General features: G+C 37.3%; 1 protein-coding gene across 1 annotated transcript in view; it reads left to right on the forward strand.

Annotated features, from left to right (window-relative positions):
• LOC122816744 (uromodulin-like) overlaps positions 1–22160 on the forward strand; it is a gene marked incomplete in the record, with an annotated part of 268054 nt that overhangs the window by 230692 nt on the left and 15202 nt on the right. Inside the window, 2 exon segments of the mRNA XM_044089741.1 lie at positions 9295–9457; positions 9556–9627. Coding sequence (XP_043945676.1) covers positions 9295–9457; positions 9556–9627 — 235 coding nt within the window.

Below are 22160 nucleotides of genomic sequence, written 5' to 3' on the forward strand. Positions count from 1 at the left end.
CCTGTGCATTTATACACAAACAATGAGTGAGCTGAATATCATTATGCTTTCTTCCTACCAATCTACTACCACAGCATTTGAAATGATACTATAATGTTGGTTGCAGGGGTTTGGTGATGCACCTCTTAGAGTAGCAGGTAGAGCAGGTACTTAATATAATGTGTTGTACAAGCACCGGCAGCTTCAGAAGCTAATATGGCCAGTACATTAGGAAGCCATCGCCAAACAGGAGTAAAGATTGAACAAAACATAAATTCCTTTATACAATGACATTATTTAAAAAAGTGAAAGAATAACTAATTTCTAAACAATATCATTGTATATTAACAATAACTAATGCCCAGGTGTTGGCAATGGAGGTTTAACCTCATTTTAATAAACTCTAAATTGTGCATGTATATTGTAATTGCCTTTGAATTTATTGTCCAGATCTTGTCTGAAAAAGGTCCAAAGGCACTCTCACCTTTTCATTTAATTAATAGTTAACTAATTTAAAGACGTATTAAAATATAACACTGGAGGTTATTCCTTATGTACCCGATTAGTCCAACAGACCGTACTAAACATTTCCTCTTCCAGCTGCTTCAGTGATGACATGCAGCGTGAAGATGAGAGATGATTTTTTTAGGTTATCAGGGTAATCTGTGATGTTAAAGTGGGAACTATCTAAATAAAGAGGTAGAAGAGACCAAGAAAATGTCATTTTAATTTACAAGATAGAGAGCCCAGTTAGATACACTGCTATAGTCCTTCACAAAAAGGATGGTGAAATATTTCAAAACTTTCCTGGGATGTCAGATTGTTCAAAACAGTTCAGAGATTGAGGAATGGATGACACAGATGTTGTGCAGTTCTCATGATTGGTGAGAACACAAGGGGTTGATCTCAGTAGTACTAGACAGAAGTGTTATACATTGCAAACTTAAGTTTATACATTGCAAAGCTATGGGCATCTGAAATGAGAAAACATGTGACAACACAGAACCTTAAGAGTATCTTACGTGCAAGATAACAATTAGTCACCCAGTCAGCACATTATATCCCCTGTTAGCAATATACTCTTTATTATGCTTAAAACGAACAATGTAGTAATGCAAAATGCCAACTAATATCTTTATAAATATTCAATGTGTTTTTTTTTCTCCTTTTAGTTATGTTCTTTGGGTTGATGGATTATTAATCAATATATTTGACTACTGAATCAAATTATTTGATAAAAAAATTATGCCAAATACCCACAGTTTAACAAAGAAGATGAGCACAACAGAGGCAGTACCGTGGTTACATTTGCATTCTGCTGTTGTAACATGATAGAAGAACTCCAAGAGACTGTAAAATGCAACTCTGGAGTTTGATAACATTGTCTTTTGTGCACTTCACTGGTTTATAGTTAAAAAATGCTTTAGGAAAATTCCCAGTAATAATGTTGGTAAGAGGAGAGAGATCACCAAATCATGCCTCATCACTGGATGTTCAGCTAATCAAATCATTTTTCAGTGATACTGTTTGATCCATTGGAGTAGCACTTCATCTGGGATTAGGTTATCTGCCTAGTACCCACTGGGTGTTGGGTTACATTCAAGTTCCCCACAACCCTGAACTGGATTAATTGGATAATAAGAAAATGAGTATTTATCTTCCATCCTTTTTCTCCATCCATTGAGCACTTTTTCTATTCATCACTTTTAAAAGTCAATACCTACTAAACTGTAATCTAGACAAGAATGCTGCAACATTAGTTTTCTTCACAAAACCCACTAAGAAATTTATTTTGGAGTCTCTTGGTTTTAAATTAAATCCAAGTGACCTGGAGCATATTGTGATTAAGTAACTATCTAAAGCAATCAACAAATGTTTAACTTTTTTTTGGTTCCCCTTATTTTATCCTATAGCACCCAACCTCAGTGCCACACATCCATCTCCAGGTCTTCCAACCTTCTCCAACACCCACATATTTTCTCCATGTAGGATGGAGCTTACAGAGATCCTAAAGACATCCTGGCCATCTCACAATCTAGCAGGAAATTTTCATTCTGTGTCCTACCCCATTTCCTCCCTCCCCATGTGGTCTCTTGTTTGCATCTGGGGGTGGGGGCAGGTGTGCAATGGGGATGTGCTGACATACCCTAATATTTTTTAGGACTCCATCTCCTTTTTCACATGTCAGTGGTCTCCACAAGACATCTTGCAGAAACACTCTCAAGACTGCCCTACCCTTGGGATGGTAACACCCATCCCTTCCCTACTGCTCCATCAGTCATTTGAGTCATTAATCAAACCAGGGTCAGCTGGGTCATAGTCAGGGCTTTATCCTTCTACTACATCTGTGCTGCTGGTAAATGTCTAACTTGTATGATTAGTCAGCCTGATTATTTCTTTTTCCATATATAAATCAATGAAAATCTCAAACTGTGGGAGAAAGCTTGCCTGCAATAGACACCATCTGTGCCCTCGGTTCACTGACCTAGCACTAACCATATTATGTTAAGGATGTTATTTCATTCTACTACCGTATTTGGCCTTCATTTTCTTGTAGTCCAAAATGTATGGACATGTGTTTCTTGAACCCATCCACTAGCCAAATATATCTGTGTCAGGACTGGACTTTGAGATATGGAAGGGTATCTGTCACAGACAGAATTTAATTAGCCATGCAGTTTCTTATTGCAGGAACACAAGGATGTAAATAGATCTTGTGCACTCACAACGTTTCTTCATATCTAATTCAACAAAAAAGTGTGATTTTAAAGGACAACTAAAATCTCAATGTGGTGTTTCCTTATCCCAGAATGTATTTCCCATAGTTCCCTATCTGAAGTATGAAACCTTTAACTGTGAGTCCTGCAAATATGAAAAATAAACTATATCTGCCAAAATATATCAGGGACTCTTGAAATTAAATGAAAATGGTTTTGCAGAGGAGAGGAGCTTCACCTCTTGCACCCGCCCCCCCCAAGCTCTATAAATGTACTTCATGATCCCTATACCTTGCAGTAAGGGAAATTCCACAAATTCAGATCTAGTACATATTTCCAGCATTCACACTTTCAGAGTTGTTACCCCAAGGATTGGCAGTGCAGTCCATGTAATTTCAACAGAAACCATTTTTTCCCTTCAAAATGCCTAGACATAAATAAAGCATGACTTAGCTTTTTCTCTCTGCTTGTCATTTCCTGTGGCATTCAACATTCTCAGTGTTCATCCTTTTGGACTTACATTAACTCTCATATTACCTTTTTTCTTTCTGCTTATTCCATTCTCTTGCTTATTACATTTAAGATTTTAATCTTAAGGAAAGCTTATTTGGTAAGACGTTTGTAGCGTTGCCATCATTCTCTTCCTCTGGGACCATAAAACATTTGTGTCTCTGGGACTGCTAGCTTACTCTGGAGAAACAAGACACCTTTCTTGTCATAGATGATTGAGCAGTTCAACAATACCTCTGATGTGACCTAAAAAGAAGACTGGAAGAATATACTTTAGTTAAGGAAATGTTTACACTTTCACAGAGACGATGTTTAATAATACCCTACAGCAAAATAGAAAAGATTCCATGTAAACCATTTGAAAAGATAGGAAAAAAAAAGATAATTCAGAAGGAGTCACCGATTAAATAATATAAGTAAACTCTTAAATAATTCATAGTAACCCCCCATAAATTTATGGACAGATAACCTAGTCAATACGAATCTCAAGAGGAAGTTATACTTTTGAGGCAGAATGCAATATGGAACACAGAACTTTAATAACATCAAGCTATAATAGTAGTGACTCGTCAGGACATTTAGCGACAGACCAAATGGCAAAAATAACATCAATCCCTTAGAGATAAAGGTAAATTAAAAAAAAAACATACCTTTTTAAAAAAAACATACCTTTTATTTCCTGGCCATAACAGTCCTCTAAAGAGGATGGTCTCATTTGAGAACATCTATCCGAGTCCTTGAAGTACAGTTCTGTTACTTGACACAGATGGATATACTGAACAATGTTACAATTCTGTAGCAAGCAATTCTAATTCCAAAGCTGGCAGAGCTCAGGGCACTGAACAAACCTGATCAGGAAGAGTAGGTGGAGCTGCTGATTCTCACACAGAAAGGAGTTTTGCCATGGGGATGTCATCTGAAAGGTAGGTGGGTGTCACATCTTCATCATCTGGAGCAAAGGAGGTGGGGTGTGAGCATTTCAGGGAGAATGAAGCAGTCGTCATGAGAACTGCAGGCACATGCGACTGTGCACTTGCATAGCTTCATGTGTTTTTTTTTTTTGTTTTACCAAGAAGACGAGGAGATGTGAGTTAAGAGCAGCTTGCCAGAATTCCCATCTTCCTTAACTTCACTTAACATGTTAGGAGGTATATCAGTAGTAGAGTCCATGCTTTGTATGTATGAGATCCAAGAGTCATTCTCCCATATGTCTAGAGAAGCTTGTTTTGTCTGGCATTTAGCACAGAGGACTAAGATTATAAGCTGCCAACAGGCTGCTTCCATTACTCCAGTGATTGAGTCCCTCAGCCTTTATTTGCCTACTGTGTGACCTTGAGTAAGTCACTTAATCAGAGAGTGCTTAGGTGAAATTAGGAAATTGAGCTAAGCTTCTAAACGATGTACTGTGCTGCTTGCCTAATACCTACTTACCTACTTATTAATTTAAGAGCCTATGAACACACACATACACACACACACACACACACACACACACACACACACACACACACACACACACACACACACACACACACACACTGGCAATATTTCTCCGGTAAGGGAATCAGGTGATAGCAATGTGGGGTTTGGGGCATAATAATATGTAAAACAACTGGATGCGTGGTCGACAAAATGTGGAAATGTCAGGCAGCAGAGAAGGAGAGATCAACAATAATTCTCCACTTGCTTATTATTAAACAACATTTGTTATATAGTTACAGAAAGTAACATACCAGGCTGTATTAAAACAGAATGCCAGCATTTGTAAGTGAAGTCATTACATGCATATGGTTCAGTTCATTTGTATCTACAGTTATGGGTTATATGTGTGAGTTATAATCTCTTGTGGATAGCACAGTTATAAGTAAATCTATGCTTTTATCTGTGCTTCAGCAGTAAATGATTTCAGTTGTCCAAATTGATGTTTTGCAATACCAGTCATCATGGAATAGAATCTGAAAAATACACATCTCTTTGGGAAGTGTTTTCATATAGAACATGCATAAGTAAGCTATATGTACATAGATAAGTGTGCATGCCTCCACATAAGGACATGCATTAAAAACTAATTAGATATATGCATTTAACCTAGAGCTTGGAAAAAGTAGTGCCTTTATAGAAATGGAACATCACTTTGTCGGTGGAGAAAAAGCCTATTCTGTTTCAAGCAGTGAAAACTAGTAGTACTTTTAGTCATACGTAATTCTGCACAAAGCATAGGCAATAAAAATAAACATACATATATATATACATACATACATACATACAAATGTTTCAAGCACAGGCATTAAAGCCCTTCTAGCTTGCCAATATGCCAGAACACTTGTTCCCATAATAAATGTCCAGGCTGGTCTTAAAAATATCTAAACTAGCACTTGCTTTAATGTAATTTGGTAGTCTGTTCCATGCATCAGCTACTCTGTCAGAGAACCAATTAGTACACTTCTCATTCCTATAGAATCTTCTACATAGGTTATCTGATGATTCTCTAGTACTTTTTGATAACCCCAAACATTCCCAGAGGTAGGTGTCTCCAAATGCCCTATATACCTGAATAAGATCTCCTCTTAGATATCTGTAACAGAAACTGTACAAGTTCAGATATTTTAGTCTTTCATAATAACTTAAATTTTCACATCCATGGATGCCCTTGGTATATTTCCGCTCTACTCTTTCTTGTAAATTTCTGTATTACAGGCAGTCTCTTTACTTTTCTAGAGCTGCCCATGAAAGGGTCGGAGACAGATGTAATATTTACATGACCCTGAGCTATGCAGCTGAAGTCTTTTGATAATTAAGAGAAGGGTGCTTAAGTATGAAAGACTTGTAGATAGGAAAACTCTGATCATTATTTGTGTTTAGAAACCAAAGAAATAGAATGGAGTATTCATCCTTCTTGTAGAAAGTGGATGAATTGTTCAAGGAGGTGGCCTCTGCAGACTCTGTGGTCTTATTGGGAAACTTCTGTCTGTGGCTAAGCTATAAAATGAGATACCCAGAGGGTGAAGATGCAAAGCATGTCATCCCAGAGCTAATACTGAGTTAGTGATATGTTGTGATATGTTATTGCTAAGTAAGGACATACACAGATGTGCTGAGCACTGATAAGGTGTCTGAAGAAAATTAGAGAAAACATTTTAAGGAATTCTTAGACTCAGTGAATGTGCTTTCCTTGGAGGAGGGAGTGCCTGAAATCTTTATTGGGGCTGGGTCCATCACTGAAGTTGAAATCACTGATATAGGCCTTTGTAATATTAAGGCTGCACACATTCAGAAAAAAATGGCACAGGTGTTGAAGGCAATGGGCCATCATCCCTCTTTAGTATTGTGGGAACAGCTCCTTAGGAATGGCCAGTGCTACACTCAATGTTTAAGACAGGAGACAGGATTTATGGATAAACATATGGAGATGAGACTCCATCTGGCTGCTAGTCCTCGGATTCAGTTGATTAGTACAGATAATGTCTAAACTGTAAAATGGTAGATCAGCTCTTCAGTCTTGCATAGTTATGTAAGTAGTCATTGGAGTTGTCAAATGTAGCCTGCAGTCATTCCATGGAGTTTTAGAACACTCATGATTACATGCTTTGGAATGGGCTCTGGATGGTCTTGTCAAGGTATAAGTTACTGGAATAACTGTTGAACGTTATCCGACCTTATATGAATGCAGTAAGAGTTGGCTGGATGTTCATGTTAGTAAGTCGTATCAGTTCAGGACTGATGTTTGGTTCCACCAAAAGTATGACTTGTCACCACCCTTGGCCATGATTTCCATGGAAAGGATGTTAAGAAACAGTTAAGATTAGAAGGGCATCCAGTTTGTGGACGTAAATGATACCTCTGTTGCCAACATGAGTTGATGTCCTTCAGGTTTCCTGTGACTATGACCTTTGACATATGCTTGCTTGCTTGATTGATTGATTGATTGATTGATTGATACTTCACCCAGTTCAATTTAATACTACTATGCTATATTCTGTTGATTCAAAGTTAAGCAGGCCATACATATCCTCCATTTTCCCTCTATTACCATATCCTACCACGTTTATCACTCCATCTAATTCAGTTACTAACTTATTTATCATTTAATAATCTGATCCTGCACCTGTCCAAACATCTCTGGAAACTTTTGCCAGTCTTACTCCCACCTCTTCAAGGTAATATCAAAACTGACCCAGGTCCATCTCCATTTTCCTTTATCCTATTTAATGCACAAAGTATATGAAGCAAAACTGACCAGATGAATGATTTTATGTCCATACATAAGCCTGATTTAGTTGTTATTACAGAATCTTGGGTTAAGGCTTACAGTACGTCTTTACATCATTTTTCCATGTTTATGATTACTTTTTTGACCCCAGACCAGGCACAAGACAGAGAGGTGGAACCCTAATTTTCATATTGAAATTGAGGAGGCTGAGACACCATAAATGAACTAGAGTTTGTGTTCAATAGGGTGGACATTATAACTTTTATATATTTATTTATTTATTTAAATATTATTAGGTTTTTATATATTGAATGCACGTGCATATTGTTTAGTATTAATCATTGTGATATTTGCACTTCATATATATGCTTTTGATGATGCGTTTTATTATACATGTCTTGATGCAACAGATTGTGTTTTAATATGGGTTAATATAGCTTTAAGCAGTATTTGTCAGTTTGGCGCCTTTTTGTATATTTAAGAGCTGTAGATTGCTGGTTTATTTGTACTGAGGTCTGAAGAAGCTACTAAAAGTAAAATTAACCTTTTTATATTGCAATAAAACTTCGTTCTTACCATTGGACAGCGTTGGACTACTTTGTTTTTCATGGACTTGGAGCTATTTGGTTTATGGGGTTTTATATGAGCGTTTTGGACCCCTTCATTGCTTTGCTCTACTGTTGTGTTTTTGCTTATTTGACTTTTGCTGTTTACAATAGAGCATTAACTCCGTACGGACATTTTTGTCATTTGGTGATACTATGAAATATGTTCACTTGCAGAGTTTACAAACATAATATTTCTGTCACTAATAAAAAATGTCTCATTGAATGAATAAATGCATAAATGACGAGCTTTTACAAGTACTGTACCAGTAATTCAAGAAATATTTCCATATTACCAGTGGATTATAATTTTATATTACTTATATGTGTGTAAAATAACTCCAGATGCTTGCATTACATTTCAGAGTTTAGATATTATAATAGATGGGTTTTGATGACTTCTGGGAAGTGTAAAGTTGTGATAATGCTCTCTCAGGATGAAACTGACATGACAGTAGAAACGACTAATGGCACAATATGTGGCAGAACTATGAATTATCCTGCTATACCAAAATACTTGGAAGTATTAGTTATTTAGTTAAGTTCTATGTCAGAACATAGATAAGGCATTGGTAGCTCAATTCTGTGAGTAAACAATGAATCAAACTGAAGGATGGGACATGTGGACATATATATGTATCACTGTGTTAGGTGAGGAGAGAAGGCACTGAAACAGATAAAATAATCTGTCATTACTGGTGCAAAGCAACTTTTGATTTGAGAGAGATGTGAATAAAGTCTGTATTTCAGTCTCCAGCTTCAAAGACTTGGACTGGGACTTGAGATGGGATGCAATACAGAGAGTAAAAATCAGCACAGCTAAACCTGGAATTCAAGCTGCTGTTGAAGAAATGACAACTCTGATTACTGCTGCTACACACAATGAGAAAGAAAGAGTTGTGATGGAAGTGAACACAACTGGATTTGTTTATTTACTGCTGTATTTTACTACTTCAACATGCAGAATTTGTTACGAAATATAATGCCATTTATCGGAAAGAGATGTATTTTTGTTTTGCTTGTATGAATAGTTGTTATACGCTGCTTTTGTTTTACCAGGGGGTTTTGTGTGGTGGTAGAATAAAGCATATTTGCAGGCATCAGATCTATAATATTTTAACCAGTTTTAGGCAGTATGAAATTTTTTGCCTAGCTACAAAAAATAGCAATATTTACCCAAACCATCTTTTTCATGTATGTTATATATTATTGTTTTTAACAGATGTAAACCTATAAATTAATGATAATATTTGAATGTGTATTTTTATAACAGGTGTCCAAATAAGCAAGACAGTACTATATCTGTTGTAGAAAATGGATTATCCCTGCAAGCAAGGTTCTCTCTGCAAATGTTTAAGTTTGTTGGGAATTATCCAGAAGTTTACGCACACTGTGAAATAAGCCTCTGTGATATAACTGTTGGATCATGTGTGCCGGTAAGGTGTTCTTCTTAAATACATGTTTTCACAAAAAAAAATGAAAAATTATTTTTTGCCATTAAAGAGCTCTCTAATGATAGAGATCATATTGACAGGTCTGCTCTGGAATGAGATCTTCAAACCCTGAAAACGACAATAATAATGTGACTATCTCAATAGGACCAATTGAAAAAAATGAACGTTCTGATGAAGGTAGTGTAAAATATTTACTTTTTCTTTAAGAAAAAAATGCAGCACTCTTTACTGATGTCTTCCAAACCTCAAAAAAAATCCATCTATCTATCTATCTATCTATCTATCTATCTATCTATCTATCTATCTATCTATCTATCTATCTGTCTATATCTATCTCTATATCAAACCACAAATTAAACCAGTTACAGTTAAGCTGTTGTCATTATTTTAATTTATTTTAACATGATAGTACTGCAATGTTGTATTGGAGTGTTTTTAAATGTTTATTTACATGGTTTTAACTTTTGCATACACTCTGAAGAAGTGTTACAGTAAAGAGGAGTAAAACTATTAAGTGGTTTGATAACAAAGATCTTATATTTAAGGATATAGTTTGGTTATTTTCAACTTGTTTCATTTGCTCACTTATCATAGATATAGCCTTATTGATTTTAAGATTCCATAGCTACATAGATTTCATGTGTTAAAGTTTGCTTGAATAGAATTTAGGACTGTAAATTTACAGACATCGTGTGATCTGTTTATAGTCAAACTTACCTGTTAAGACAATTGCAGGCCATGTCTATGTAGGTCTTTGCATAAGTCAAAACTGGGAATGCCAGTGTTAATTCCTGGTCTGATACACAGCTGAATTGAGGTCTCAAGAGAGCATAAGGTAAACAATGGTGTGCTTGAAAATATAATCTATAAATGAAACAGAAAACAATTTAGTGCAATATTTATACAATTTATTTTCTTATACTTAGGTGCCTTATCATATTAAATGCTTTGCAGTGCACTGCTGAATGTTCAGTAGTCCACATTTTTGACCTTGTGTTTATTTTTTCATCTAGATATTAGATTTTAAAATCTTATGATATTTAAAATTGTTGTTTTTATCCAGTTAAGCAAACATTTATAAACTTAAATTCATTCAGTAATTCATCATACAAATGTAGTAAATGGACATTGTTGACCAGATTTGAAAACTGGCATTCGTTTACTTTTCAGCCATTGTTTAAGCTTTCCCCTACAGGAGCAACATGAGTCATACATCTTAACTTCTTACTGCAAGAAATTAGGACAAAGCCTAAAATAATGGGGGGATATGGACAGATTTTAAATATTCCTCTTATAAAGTTAGAATGTTGCTAGAATAGCAAGATTTGTGTTGGCATGCATTTTCTGGAGGATATGAAGTCTGAAACCCAAATGTATGGCATTATTTAATGACTTCAGTCCTCAGTGATTTGTCACATTTTATGAGAAGTAGACTAAAAATATGAGGCAAAAATCTCAACAATCTGCTATCATCTGGGCAGTTGAGAGGTATGGCATGATGGGAAATTGCTGGAGTGTCAGTATTATAAAAAAGGTGCAAGGCATACTGCTAAAAGCTGCTAAAGTAATCATTGCTGATCCTGTTTCTAAATGTGACCTTCACTGATTCTCTTGTTTTGGTATATTTCTGCCTTTCTCAAGTTGGCGTATATAAGTTTGGGGAGTGTGGTGGACTTGGTGCATCTGGGGGGGGGACTTGCCTTCCCCCAATAAAAAATAATTAAAATTGATGTTTTTCTCATCTGTGTTTCAGGCATTTATTTTCATTCTTTTGACTCCTTGGCTTTTAGGAAGTTGGTGGTTCATAGTAGAAACATTATTGTACACTATAAAATCAAGACTAGAGAAATGATGTGATAAGCACCAGATTGGTGCCAGCTGCAAATAGTCCACAATCACCTGCAAATAAAATTGCATAATAATGTCTGCATGCTTTAGGCAATTCAACAGTAAAGAAGGAGAACGACTTAAACTTCACAAGACCAATGCCTGCAGAATGTCCATTGTTACAGGTAGATAATAAAAGTACCAGCACCATCCCCAGTTCTGTGGCAGAGATGAGTAAGGCCTTGAATCTGATCTGAGTACATTTAGTGGCTGGAGTACTAGAAAAAAGATGATCTGGTGTGCTATAATGCTACTGATGGCATAGATGTGCAGCTTGCAATATAGTGGATGTGAGGGTCCCTATTAAATGAACAAAAAGTGTAAATGTCGAATGGCCAAAAAAATGGAAAGGCCATTCCCCAATATCGCTATTGTAAGATTGCGGTACAGTGAAGGCTGGAAATTTTGCCCTTTCTTCTCTGTAGTGCAATCTCAGAGTTGGTATATATATATATATATATATATATATATATATAATTAGCGGGGGTGTGGGAGGAGTAGCCCCCCACAATACTCATTTCGAGGAATGGCCTTTTAATTTTTTTGGCTGTTCGACACTTAGACTTTTCATTCATTTAATAGGGAAGCGGATGAGAGTGCACATGTGACTGTGAAAGCTGAGGCTCCACTGTAGCCATCCATGGGGACATGTGTTTGAGAGTGCATATGTTTGGATGAAGGGCAGAAGGCAAGGCATGACGTAACCTCATATCATCTGCCATGGGATGGCTTTAGGATGCATTATTTCCACAAAGGCCAAAGTAGATACTGTAACATCACAAAATAAGTCCCATAAAATTGTTACAGTCCAGTTTTTCATTGTAAACATTAGCAATATGAAACTCAACGTGATGCCTTAGATAAACTCTATTTTGGCAGGTAGTAAAACTGTTGTTACTTTTCAAATAAACATGCAGTTGCCCATAAACAAACTTTGTAATGACTTTAACAAAAGATGGAAGATGATAAATAGATATATGATTTTGTTTTGAGGAAATATTGTATATTCAGTGAAATAAACTAGTTTATTGATTTCCAGTATTTAAAAAACACATCCGATTGTTAGTTAAAACTAAATTACTGGATAAATGAAAACAAGCAAATTGATTTAAATATTTCAATACATGCACTGTCATCATATCAATAAAGCAATGAAAAACATAGTTTGTTTGTGTAAGTAAAACTTACCAAAACAGTAGATGGACAAATGGATCAATGTTACAGCATAGAAAGCTAACTGGATTATATCCTGCCTGGGTTATGACCACCATTCAGCTTATCAAAGTTTTGGGGCACCTTCAACATGCTCATGTCCTACATTCTGTCACTGTCAACATTTAATATATCAATGTCTCAATTATATTTACATAAATCTTCATAAAATAATTTACTACATTTCATAACACTAAGAACAACTTTAGAAAACACTTAAGATGCATGATAAAATTGAATCACTTCGTAGGACCCAAAGTAATACATTATTCTGAATGTGTTAAATATAGTATTTACCAAAATTGCACTTTAATAAATGTAAAATATTTAAGTATGCTTCATTGAATCACCTCTCAATGGTCCATACCATTCTCATTTCAAAGCCCTGTGTATGTTCATTTGTCAGCCTTTACTCTTACAAAGTATTCTATCTGTAGTCTATTGATTACAAAGTTAGACAAAACAATGTTACTATTATTAAGGTGTACAAACTGGCTTATTTCACAATGTCTTACTGCTTTTTGGTTTAGATCTCATTGTCTTTGCCTCTCACATGTAAACATCATGCACATATTTATAAATGTTTCTACTGATAAATGTTTCATACCTACACCTACTTATATTGCTATATTTAATCATTTACTGAGTTAGTTTTTATTTTTTCTAAACCTACACCTTGTGTACTAAGTTATGTGTGTTTTTGCTTTACACCCATTTTCTAGTTTTCACTGTTTCAAGTGGGTGTAAATTGTTGGTTAAAAGTAGAATAACTCTGACATGATCCAATAAGAAATGTATACGATTAATATTTACTCTGAAATTCTAGTGTGACAAACATGGCTACTTGCAGAAATAAAACTAAAGGTAGGACAAAAAACCCTGTCCAAGACCAAAAACACCTCTTCAAAGGGTCCCAGCAATATATCAGGTTGGCTATTAAATAGTGCCAAGTACGCTGTTATTGATCCCATCCTTAAATTGTTTAACTTTGGCCTTCCCACACGATATGTTCCTGAGTCACGACACACTGTAGTGGTGTTCCTCCATAAGGGTGTCCCTGTTACTGACCCAGGAAACTACAGACCTATTGGCCTTACTAGCCTTGTCTGTAAAGCCATGGAATGCATAATCACTAACCTCATAACTAGGAAATTAAAAATTTGTTCAAGCTTGAACCACAATAATTTAATTTGTTAAAGGTAGACTGTGCCTACTAAATTTTGTGTGCTTCTTTGAAAAGGTCACACAGGCAGTGGAAAGTGGTTGTACTGTTCACACTACCTACTTGGGTCTGTTAAAGGCATTTGGCACCATACTACATGAAGAGATTGCTAACAAGTTAGTTGCCTTAAACATTAATCTTTCTGTGTGGTAAGATTGAATGAAAACTAGTTCAAGGATAGAAACTACTTTGTCAGGATTGGTGATGCCTCCACATTTAAGGAAAACGTGACCAGCGGGGCATTCCCCGGGTACTATTTCCCCATTCTAAACACTGACAACAAGGACATCTATCTAATTAAGTTATCTGAAGATTGTAATCTGGCTATAGTAGTTAGATCAACCTGGAATAATAACACCTTTCAAATGGAACTAACCTGTGTTAACTTCTGGTGCACAGAAAAGGGCTCAAAGGAAATGCTAAGAAATGCAGCAACATCTACTTTGGAAAACAATCAATTCCTTCAACAGCATGCCACTCTCCAGTGGGTTTGTTATTATGGGATGTGGACAGCCTGGTTCCATGTCTTCATCTCCTTCGATCACCATGTAGCAACTGTAGTCAGAAAATCCTTTTATAGCTCGCAATTAATCACAAAGGTCATTTTACCTAAGATCGAAGAAGTTATTGTTTCCCTATACTCTGCGCTGGTTAAACCCATCATAGAATGTAGTCCATCCTTTAGCATATATGTCACTAGACGCATAAAAAACCCACAGGTGTTCCTAACAAAAAGGATCTTGAACCTCAAAAATCTTACTTATCAAGGAAAGCTAGCATCACTATCTCGCTATTTCATGTTGCATAGGCTGTTGGGGGGAGTTGTGTCTTATCTTCCCTGCCCTCAGGGGCCCTATTATCCCTGACCTCTTCTTTCCTGATTTATTAAACATTGTAGCCAACACTAGAAAAAGAGTTCTCAATTTACACCAGGCAATAAGCAAAACAAAATGGAGACAGAAGTTCATTATTCAGCAACTCCCCTTCCTCTAGAATAGACTCCCCTTACATGTCAAGGAGTGTGATTCCATGGTGTCCTAAAATACATTCAAGGACTTGCAGACCTTGTTCTTACTGAAAGGGTTGACAGAACCTAAGGGTTGTTATTAGCAAGACACACATGACCTCTTGTCGAACAGCCTTATACATCCTATGAATTCTTGTGAAACTGTATAAATGCAAGTCAGATTCTGTGACAGAAACTCCTGATTAAAATTTGCTGGTATGAAGCATATTAATGATTCCCAGTATAAGAATTTTAGCTTTGTTCCAAATAGAATTTAAAGCAGGAACTATGTCAATACACTGTGTATTGTTATACTGCAACATTTGTATTACTTGCCTTTATCCACTTGTTACACTTCCACCCTTCTCACTGTTTGTCTTATAATCCATTCTACAATATGTTCCAACAATGCTGCAAATGGTAATGAACTACAGGATATTGAGAAACATATATCTCAACTGTCCAGATTTTCACAGAATGTCCAGATTTTTTCCTCATATTTTTGGTTTATTCCTTGTAAAATTTGTGATCTTCTGGCAAATCATTGGGATGATCCGAGGATTTAAGTCTATAAATAAAGACATACATTTGAGTTTGACTTCAAATCCTTCAGAAAATGTATGTTAACACATACCCTGTTACTCTAGCAACTTTCTAAGTTTATAAGAGCAATATTTAAAAAGTGTCCCCATTTTTCGGCCTTTGTTCTCCCATTTTTTCAGGCTTTGTCCAGATTTCTTGCACTAAGAGGCTGAGAGGTATGCTGAGAAAACAGACTAAAAATCTTACCAATTCTAGAGCCTGCATGATGAAAGCCGTACAGACCTGCATATAAGACTTAGAAAAACTAGGTATAACAGTCTGTTTTAAATCAGTTCTACACTGACTGTTTACCTTGGCCAACATATGTAAGAGTATGCATGCATCAAATTCCTAAATTAACAGACTGGACCAGATTCAGAAAGGTAACTGTAAGGTATACATGAGATGTACACCTCGCAGTAAGCATTTCTGATCCAAACACTACACTACTGTGGTGCTGAAACATGAAGACATGCAGCACCATGGTTGGCTGTCTCTGCATCTATGTTAAATGATACTGAGGCATTCTGGGAGAGAAGCATATGCTAATTAGGCAAGATTTCTCTGTCAGAACTGGTTGGGATAAGCCATTTAAAAGAATCTCTCAATTGTGTAAGCTAACACAGCTTCTCATGGTGACTCATGTTCATAAACAAGGCCAGAAGGTCATGTTCATCCATCATTGAAGAAGTAGCAGAGAGTTTACTGGACAGGTAGTATTGGTATGCTGAGAAAACAGACTAAAAATGTGCATGAGGGAACATGAAAGGATAAATGTGTGAGTGTATGTGTGAATGTGTGTCTGCCTGGGAGGTCGCAGTGGAGAGGTTAGTGATGGTGTGGGTTAGGTGTATGTGTAAGGGTGAATGTGTGAGTGCATCTGTGAGTGCGATCAGGTTTCGAGGGTGTGTGTGTGTGTGTCTGTGTGTGTGTGTGTGTGTGTGTGTGTGTGTGTGTGTGTGTGTGTGTGTGTGTGTGTGTGTGTGTGTATGCGCGTGCATGTGTGGGTGGATGGAATGGATGTCTGAATATGTATGTGTGCGAGGAAGCTGTCATACCCATGCACTCCCCCCAGACTAACAAGTAACTCCTACAACATTTTTGGGGGAGAACATTAGCCACCAGGGATACTTCTTCATTATTATTATTATATAGCTGGGGAAAGCACTAGCCAGAAGGGATACTGCTTCATTATTACTTCCGTCAGGGGGCAGCACTAGACACCAGGGATACTTCATCAGTATTATGTAAATTGGTAGGAACACTAGTCACCAAGGATACTCTATATTCAATACTGTAAGGCCTTTATTAAAAAGAAAAAAAAAAAGATTGTTTGAGTCAGGGGACCATTAAACAGCATGAATTTCTTAAAAAAAACAAAGAGAGAGAGAGAGAGGAAGAAAGACGATGGGGGGTGGGGACTAGACACCAGGGATAAAAAAAACATGGACTGACATTCCAAGATGGTGGTCGCCTGGTGAACTGCATTTACACTGAGCTCCTTACCTTATTAGTCATACCTCAGTTTTTTATACCTTTCAAAAGCTTCGGGACGCTCTATGGAATAAAGGAATCGACTCCAGCATCATAAAATCAAACCATACAGTACTTGCAGCTATAAAAAAGAGCCTAAATCAACTGTATATTCTATATCAGCTTTCTAAGTCTTGTACTTACTGTGATCCAGAAGGCCTCAATCTACTGCAGCACTCTGAAGACCACATGGCTAGACAGCAAAAACCTTCAAATGACCCTATTACAATGGAAACACAGACAACAAAAGCTAAGTCTTCGATAATCTTCTCACCAGAAAAAGAGAATATCTCAAAAAGGCAAAAAACCAATAAACAACATCTGGAACTTAACAAAAACACTAGTGGCATTACTGAGGTTTCTGGCTTCCACATGGATGAACTAAAACAGGCCCTACAACCCATACATGCAGCCATTCAGAACTTTTCGGAACAACTTTCAAGCATTAGTAAATCTGTCACTCAGATTGCTGAAAGAGTGGGCACTCTTGAACAAAAAACACAGACAAATGAATCTCAAATTCAAACTCTTACTGAAGAGCTTTGTGCTAAATCCACAGTTATAACAGAACTCCAAATGAAAATAACAGATCTGGAGGCAAGAAGTCGGAGAAACAATATTCTGATTAGAGGTATCCCTGAGAGCTATGATAATCAAAGCTTAATTACTACTGCAAAGCAAATCTTCGAGTCTCTATTACAAATTGATGGTGAGATACCCGAAATTATCATTGAAAGGGCTCACAGAGCTCTCCGGAGAAGGCAAGACACTTCAGACCCCCGTCAAGTCTATGTTAAGCTGCTCAACTACCAAGTAACACAAAAAATACTAAATGCAGCAAAAAAACATAAATCCTTAGTCTGGAACAAGCACAAAATCTCTTTTTCGCAAGATTTACCTGCAAGTATCAAGGAAAACAGACAAAAACTGGCTCCGTTTTGCGCAGATTTAATTAAAAGAAACATACGCTTTCAAATGCGATATCCCTGCAACCTGATATTTTATAGCAACGAAGTGAGATACTCGATTAATTCTCAAAATGATGCAAAAACAGCCTTTATTAAGGCTTTCAACAAAGTTCCCACCTCCTGAAGCTATATTATCGCTAGCGACTCCCCTCTATAGCTAGATATCAGAACAGTACAATGCTTTTCATGAACCTGCTGGAAATCTCAACAAATTTACTGATACTAATTTGAGCAAACAAGTATTCAGTCATTTACCTGTGCAAAAGTCTCAATGTTCTCTCTTGTTGTTGGCGACAAACACGTGTACGTAGGTACGGATCCTCTCACAGAGGTTTCCAAGTGGGTCTCCTTTGGCCGTAACACCTGATACTGCTGCAACCTACACGGGGCTCTATCAACAACCCACGGACTGCGTCGCCCCAGGAAACACACAATTCCCTAGCCCAGCATGACTGAACTCCTCCCTGCAATCCAAAAATCACGCTGACAATCCTCCAAGCAACTGTGAGGTGAAGAATCCGGCGATATCAGGTAAACGGAAAGCAAGGCTTGCTGACAGGCGCCGAGGGCAGCTACAGACCTCCGCTCTGAAACGCTTTTGCATCCTTGCGCCTTACACAAAACTGTCAACTTCCGGAAGTCTTGTAAAGATCGGTTAAGCATTACAGTCATGCTTCAGAAAGCTCACATACGTGATCAAACAGAATCCCGATGGTGTCGCTAAGATGCCTATTGCCTCTCTTGTGGAGTACAGAGTTACTCTAAGTTTTTTAGCTCTGCAGCGCACGTAAAGACTAGATATACGTGCAACACATACGAAGGCTGCAACTCCTCAGACATTGAACATGCATTATGTTTATAGTAATGCTGGCCACGCACTGGAATGTGTAAAACAGTATAAAATAAAAAAACATGGACTAAAACTAAATGCCAAGAAGTGTATAATCATATCCTAAGACAAATATGACTCCCATTGTAACTATTATATTGACAACATGCCCCTGAAAATAGACCCAGTAATACTGCATGAAGATTCAGGAATTTAATCATTCATCTGTACTCAGCACTCATTAGACCAATCATTGAGTATAATGCCCTTTTCTATATTAACCTGTCCAAAGATTTGTCACAAGTTCACAACTGGAACAACCACAATGTTTTCTCTTTTAAAACAATCAAGGACCTAAATCAAAAAACTCTGCTTCATGTATAAAGCTTCAGCAGATTATTATTCTGTCAGACCTATTACACATTTGCCAAGTCCAGTACTATCATAAACATCCATTCAGGGGATTTTTGGGTTATTTATATGCAAAATACAAAGACTAAAAACTACCATGAGAATGTGTGGCTAGCCTTCTTAACAGCCTGACAGATCAATAGCCTAGTAAGTACCTATGAATCTATGATACTTTAAGGCAGTAAAAAGGATTCAAACCCTCAACCCTCACATGAGGATGTTATTCCACTGTACCACCACTTGACACCAGGGTGATATATTTAAATTTCAAATGAGGGGGATGCCTGCACTCTTGGCTCAGGGAACAGCAGCGTTATCCCATAGCATTAACCGGTGAGTTACTGTAGCAAGATTTTTTTTTTAGTTATAATGAGGATCTTGGGCATTATATAATGCCTGTGGCAGTTTGTGGGCATAAAATTAATGTTGGAAAACAGACAATGATCAGCATGCAGTTACTGAAGGATATGAAATTTGAAATTTTGTTTAGTGTTACTGACTGAGTGTAATCATCCTTGATTTATGAGGGCAGTGAAAACCAGAATGGTACAATAATAAATTCAGTGTTCATATGTGATTATCAGATATATTACATCATGGCTGACAGTCTGTGCACTCTAACGGACCTTTTAGTAAGCTGGCCAGTGTCCCCTTTTGCTTGACCACATCATGACTGACAGTCTCTGTGAAATAGTCTGTGTACTCTAAGGGACCTTTTAGTAAATTGGCCACAGTCCCCTTTTGCTTGACCAGTAGACTGTACTGCATATGCCAGTTATTTAGACTCAGGAAAAGACAGACAACCTGTTTTACTTGCATCTCTTTAATTGCTTTGTTCTGGCTATAAATGTATTGGTCTCATTTAGGGTGAGAAGCTGACTATACTCGGCTTTGCTTTGTTTTATAGATTAGTACTAAGCTAACAGCCCTTGCAAGTCATTTTAAGCCTAGCCAATTATCCCTTGTGAGACTCAAACTCTGCACCTTGTGCTTGCAAGGCAAACATCTTAACCATTAGGCCACCCTCGCAACCCACTGCTGTCATAAACACCCATTCAGGGGATTTTTGGGTTATTTATATGCAAAATACAAAGACTAAAAACTACCATGGGAATGCGTGGCTAGCCTTCTTAACAGCTTGACAGATCAATAGCCTAGTAAGTACCTATGAATCTATGATACTTTAAGGCAGTAAAAAGGATTCCAACCCTCACATGAGTATGTTATTCCACTGTACCACCACTTGACACCAGGGTGATATATTTAAATTTCAAATGAGGAGGGATGCCTGCACTCTTGGCTCAGGGAACAGCAGTGTTATCCCATTGCATTAACCGGTGAGTTACTGTAGCAAGATTTTTTTTTTTAGTTATAATGAGGATCTTGGGCATTATATAATGGCTGTAACAGTTTGTGGGCATAAAATTAATGTTGGAAAACAGACAATGATCAGCATGCAGTTACTGACGGAGTGTAATCATCCACTGCTCTTACTCTACTGTTATACTTCCTAGATACACATTTCACTTGTGACTCTTATTTGAAAACCTTCCCCAAATAACCTTAATACTTTTATAGATACACTTATATTTCTTGTTTCCTACTTCCCGATCACTATTTAATTTTTAGCCCCATTCCTAACCATCTTTCTCCATACCATACTGTTTTGCACTATATCCATTTATTATCACAGCTCTTCCTAACAGTACTGATTGATTCTATAGTGTATCTTCTTTTCCCCAAATATACTCTCATTTATTCTTATTTTGACTGCATTATTATAAAATGTTATGTAGTCCTAGCTCGCCGTCATTCTTGCTGGATGGGTTCGGAGCTGATATTTGGCTCTGACTTGGCCTATACTAAAGCTTGAGAGCTTTTTACTGGCTCGAGGATAGCCCCTATCCCATGGTGCCTCACAGCAATTCCCCAGATCTCGTTTGCCATGAAAGCTTTGAGGTTGTGTCTTACTGGCTCGTTGGCTAAGTAGAATGTTTTTTTTTTTACTTATTTAGTCCTTTTTCTGTTTTATATATATATATATATATATATATATATATATATATATATACATATATCTTAGTTTCTTCTGTATTGTGCGTCTGTTTTTTGAAAGTTTTTAACCCCTATTCCCCCCCTTAGGACTGTACGGTCCATTTAAATTAAAGGGTCATATGCCCATTTAAGTAAGAGGGCCTTTCCTCCCTGTGTGTGTGTGACTGTTATAAAAAAAACAAAACTTTCTTCTTCCTTACACGCTTGTTTTTTAGTCTTTAACTATGTCTAAAGATAAAGATAAGGATCACAAGGATCATCGCCCTTCGGGCTTCAAAAATGCGACAGGTGTGCGCAGAAAATGTCTCTTACAGACAGCCACACACACCAGTTGCGTATATTGTCTGGGCGAAGCCCATTTTCAGGAACCTTGCACCTTCTGTCACACTTTTAGTACAAGAGTGTTAAACGAAAGGAAAAGAAAGCTTATTGACAGGGGTCTCATGACCAGTTCCTTCCAGGAACAGGTGGAACTTGGTCAGACAGCTCCAAAATCTTCAAAGAGGAAATCATCAGCCCTGACTTTGGAGCCGACCAAAAAGTCTAAAGCGTTGGAACCAAGGAGTTCCTGTTCCAACTCTGTTTCATCTTCGGTGCAGTCTATTCCATCAATTCTGAGACAGTCTTCAGTTATGAAGGTTTTGCCTGAAATCGAGACTGTATCTCCTATTTTGGAGAGAAGGAGGTCTCCTTCAGTTGCCACCAGATCCTCCAGGACCCTATCAGATGAGGACATTGAGAGGGTGGTGAAGAGGTTGCTTTTGGATCCAGCTCTGGCTAGAAAATTGACCCCTCCAGACCCAAAGGTCTCGGAGCCGTCCCCCGTACCGATCACTGTTCCTCCTCTGACTGCTTCACTCTTAGACCCTATTACTTCAGGTTCCTCTGTCTTCGACCCTTTAGTTCCAGGGATTCAGCCTGTTTCCTCAGAGCCAATTACTCTATCCTTAATGGCTCAGTCTGGAGCCGAGGGTACTGGG

This window comes from Protopterus annectens, chromosome 12.part0, assembly GCF_019279795.1.
Source record: "Protopterus annectens isolate FY-2018-M chromosome 12.part0, PAN1.0, whole genome shotgun sequence".
In the NCBI taxonomy this organism is placed as follows: Eukaryota; Metazoa; Chordata; order Ceratodontiformes; family Protopteridae; genus Protopterus; species Protopterus annectens.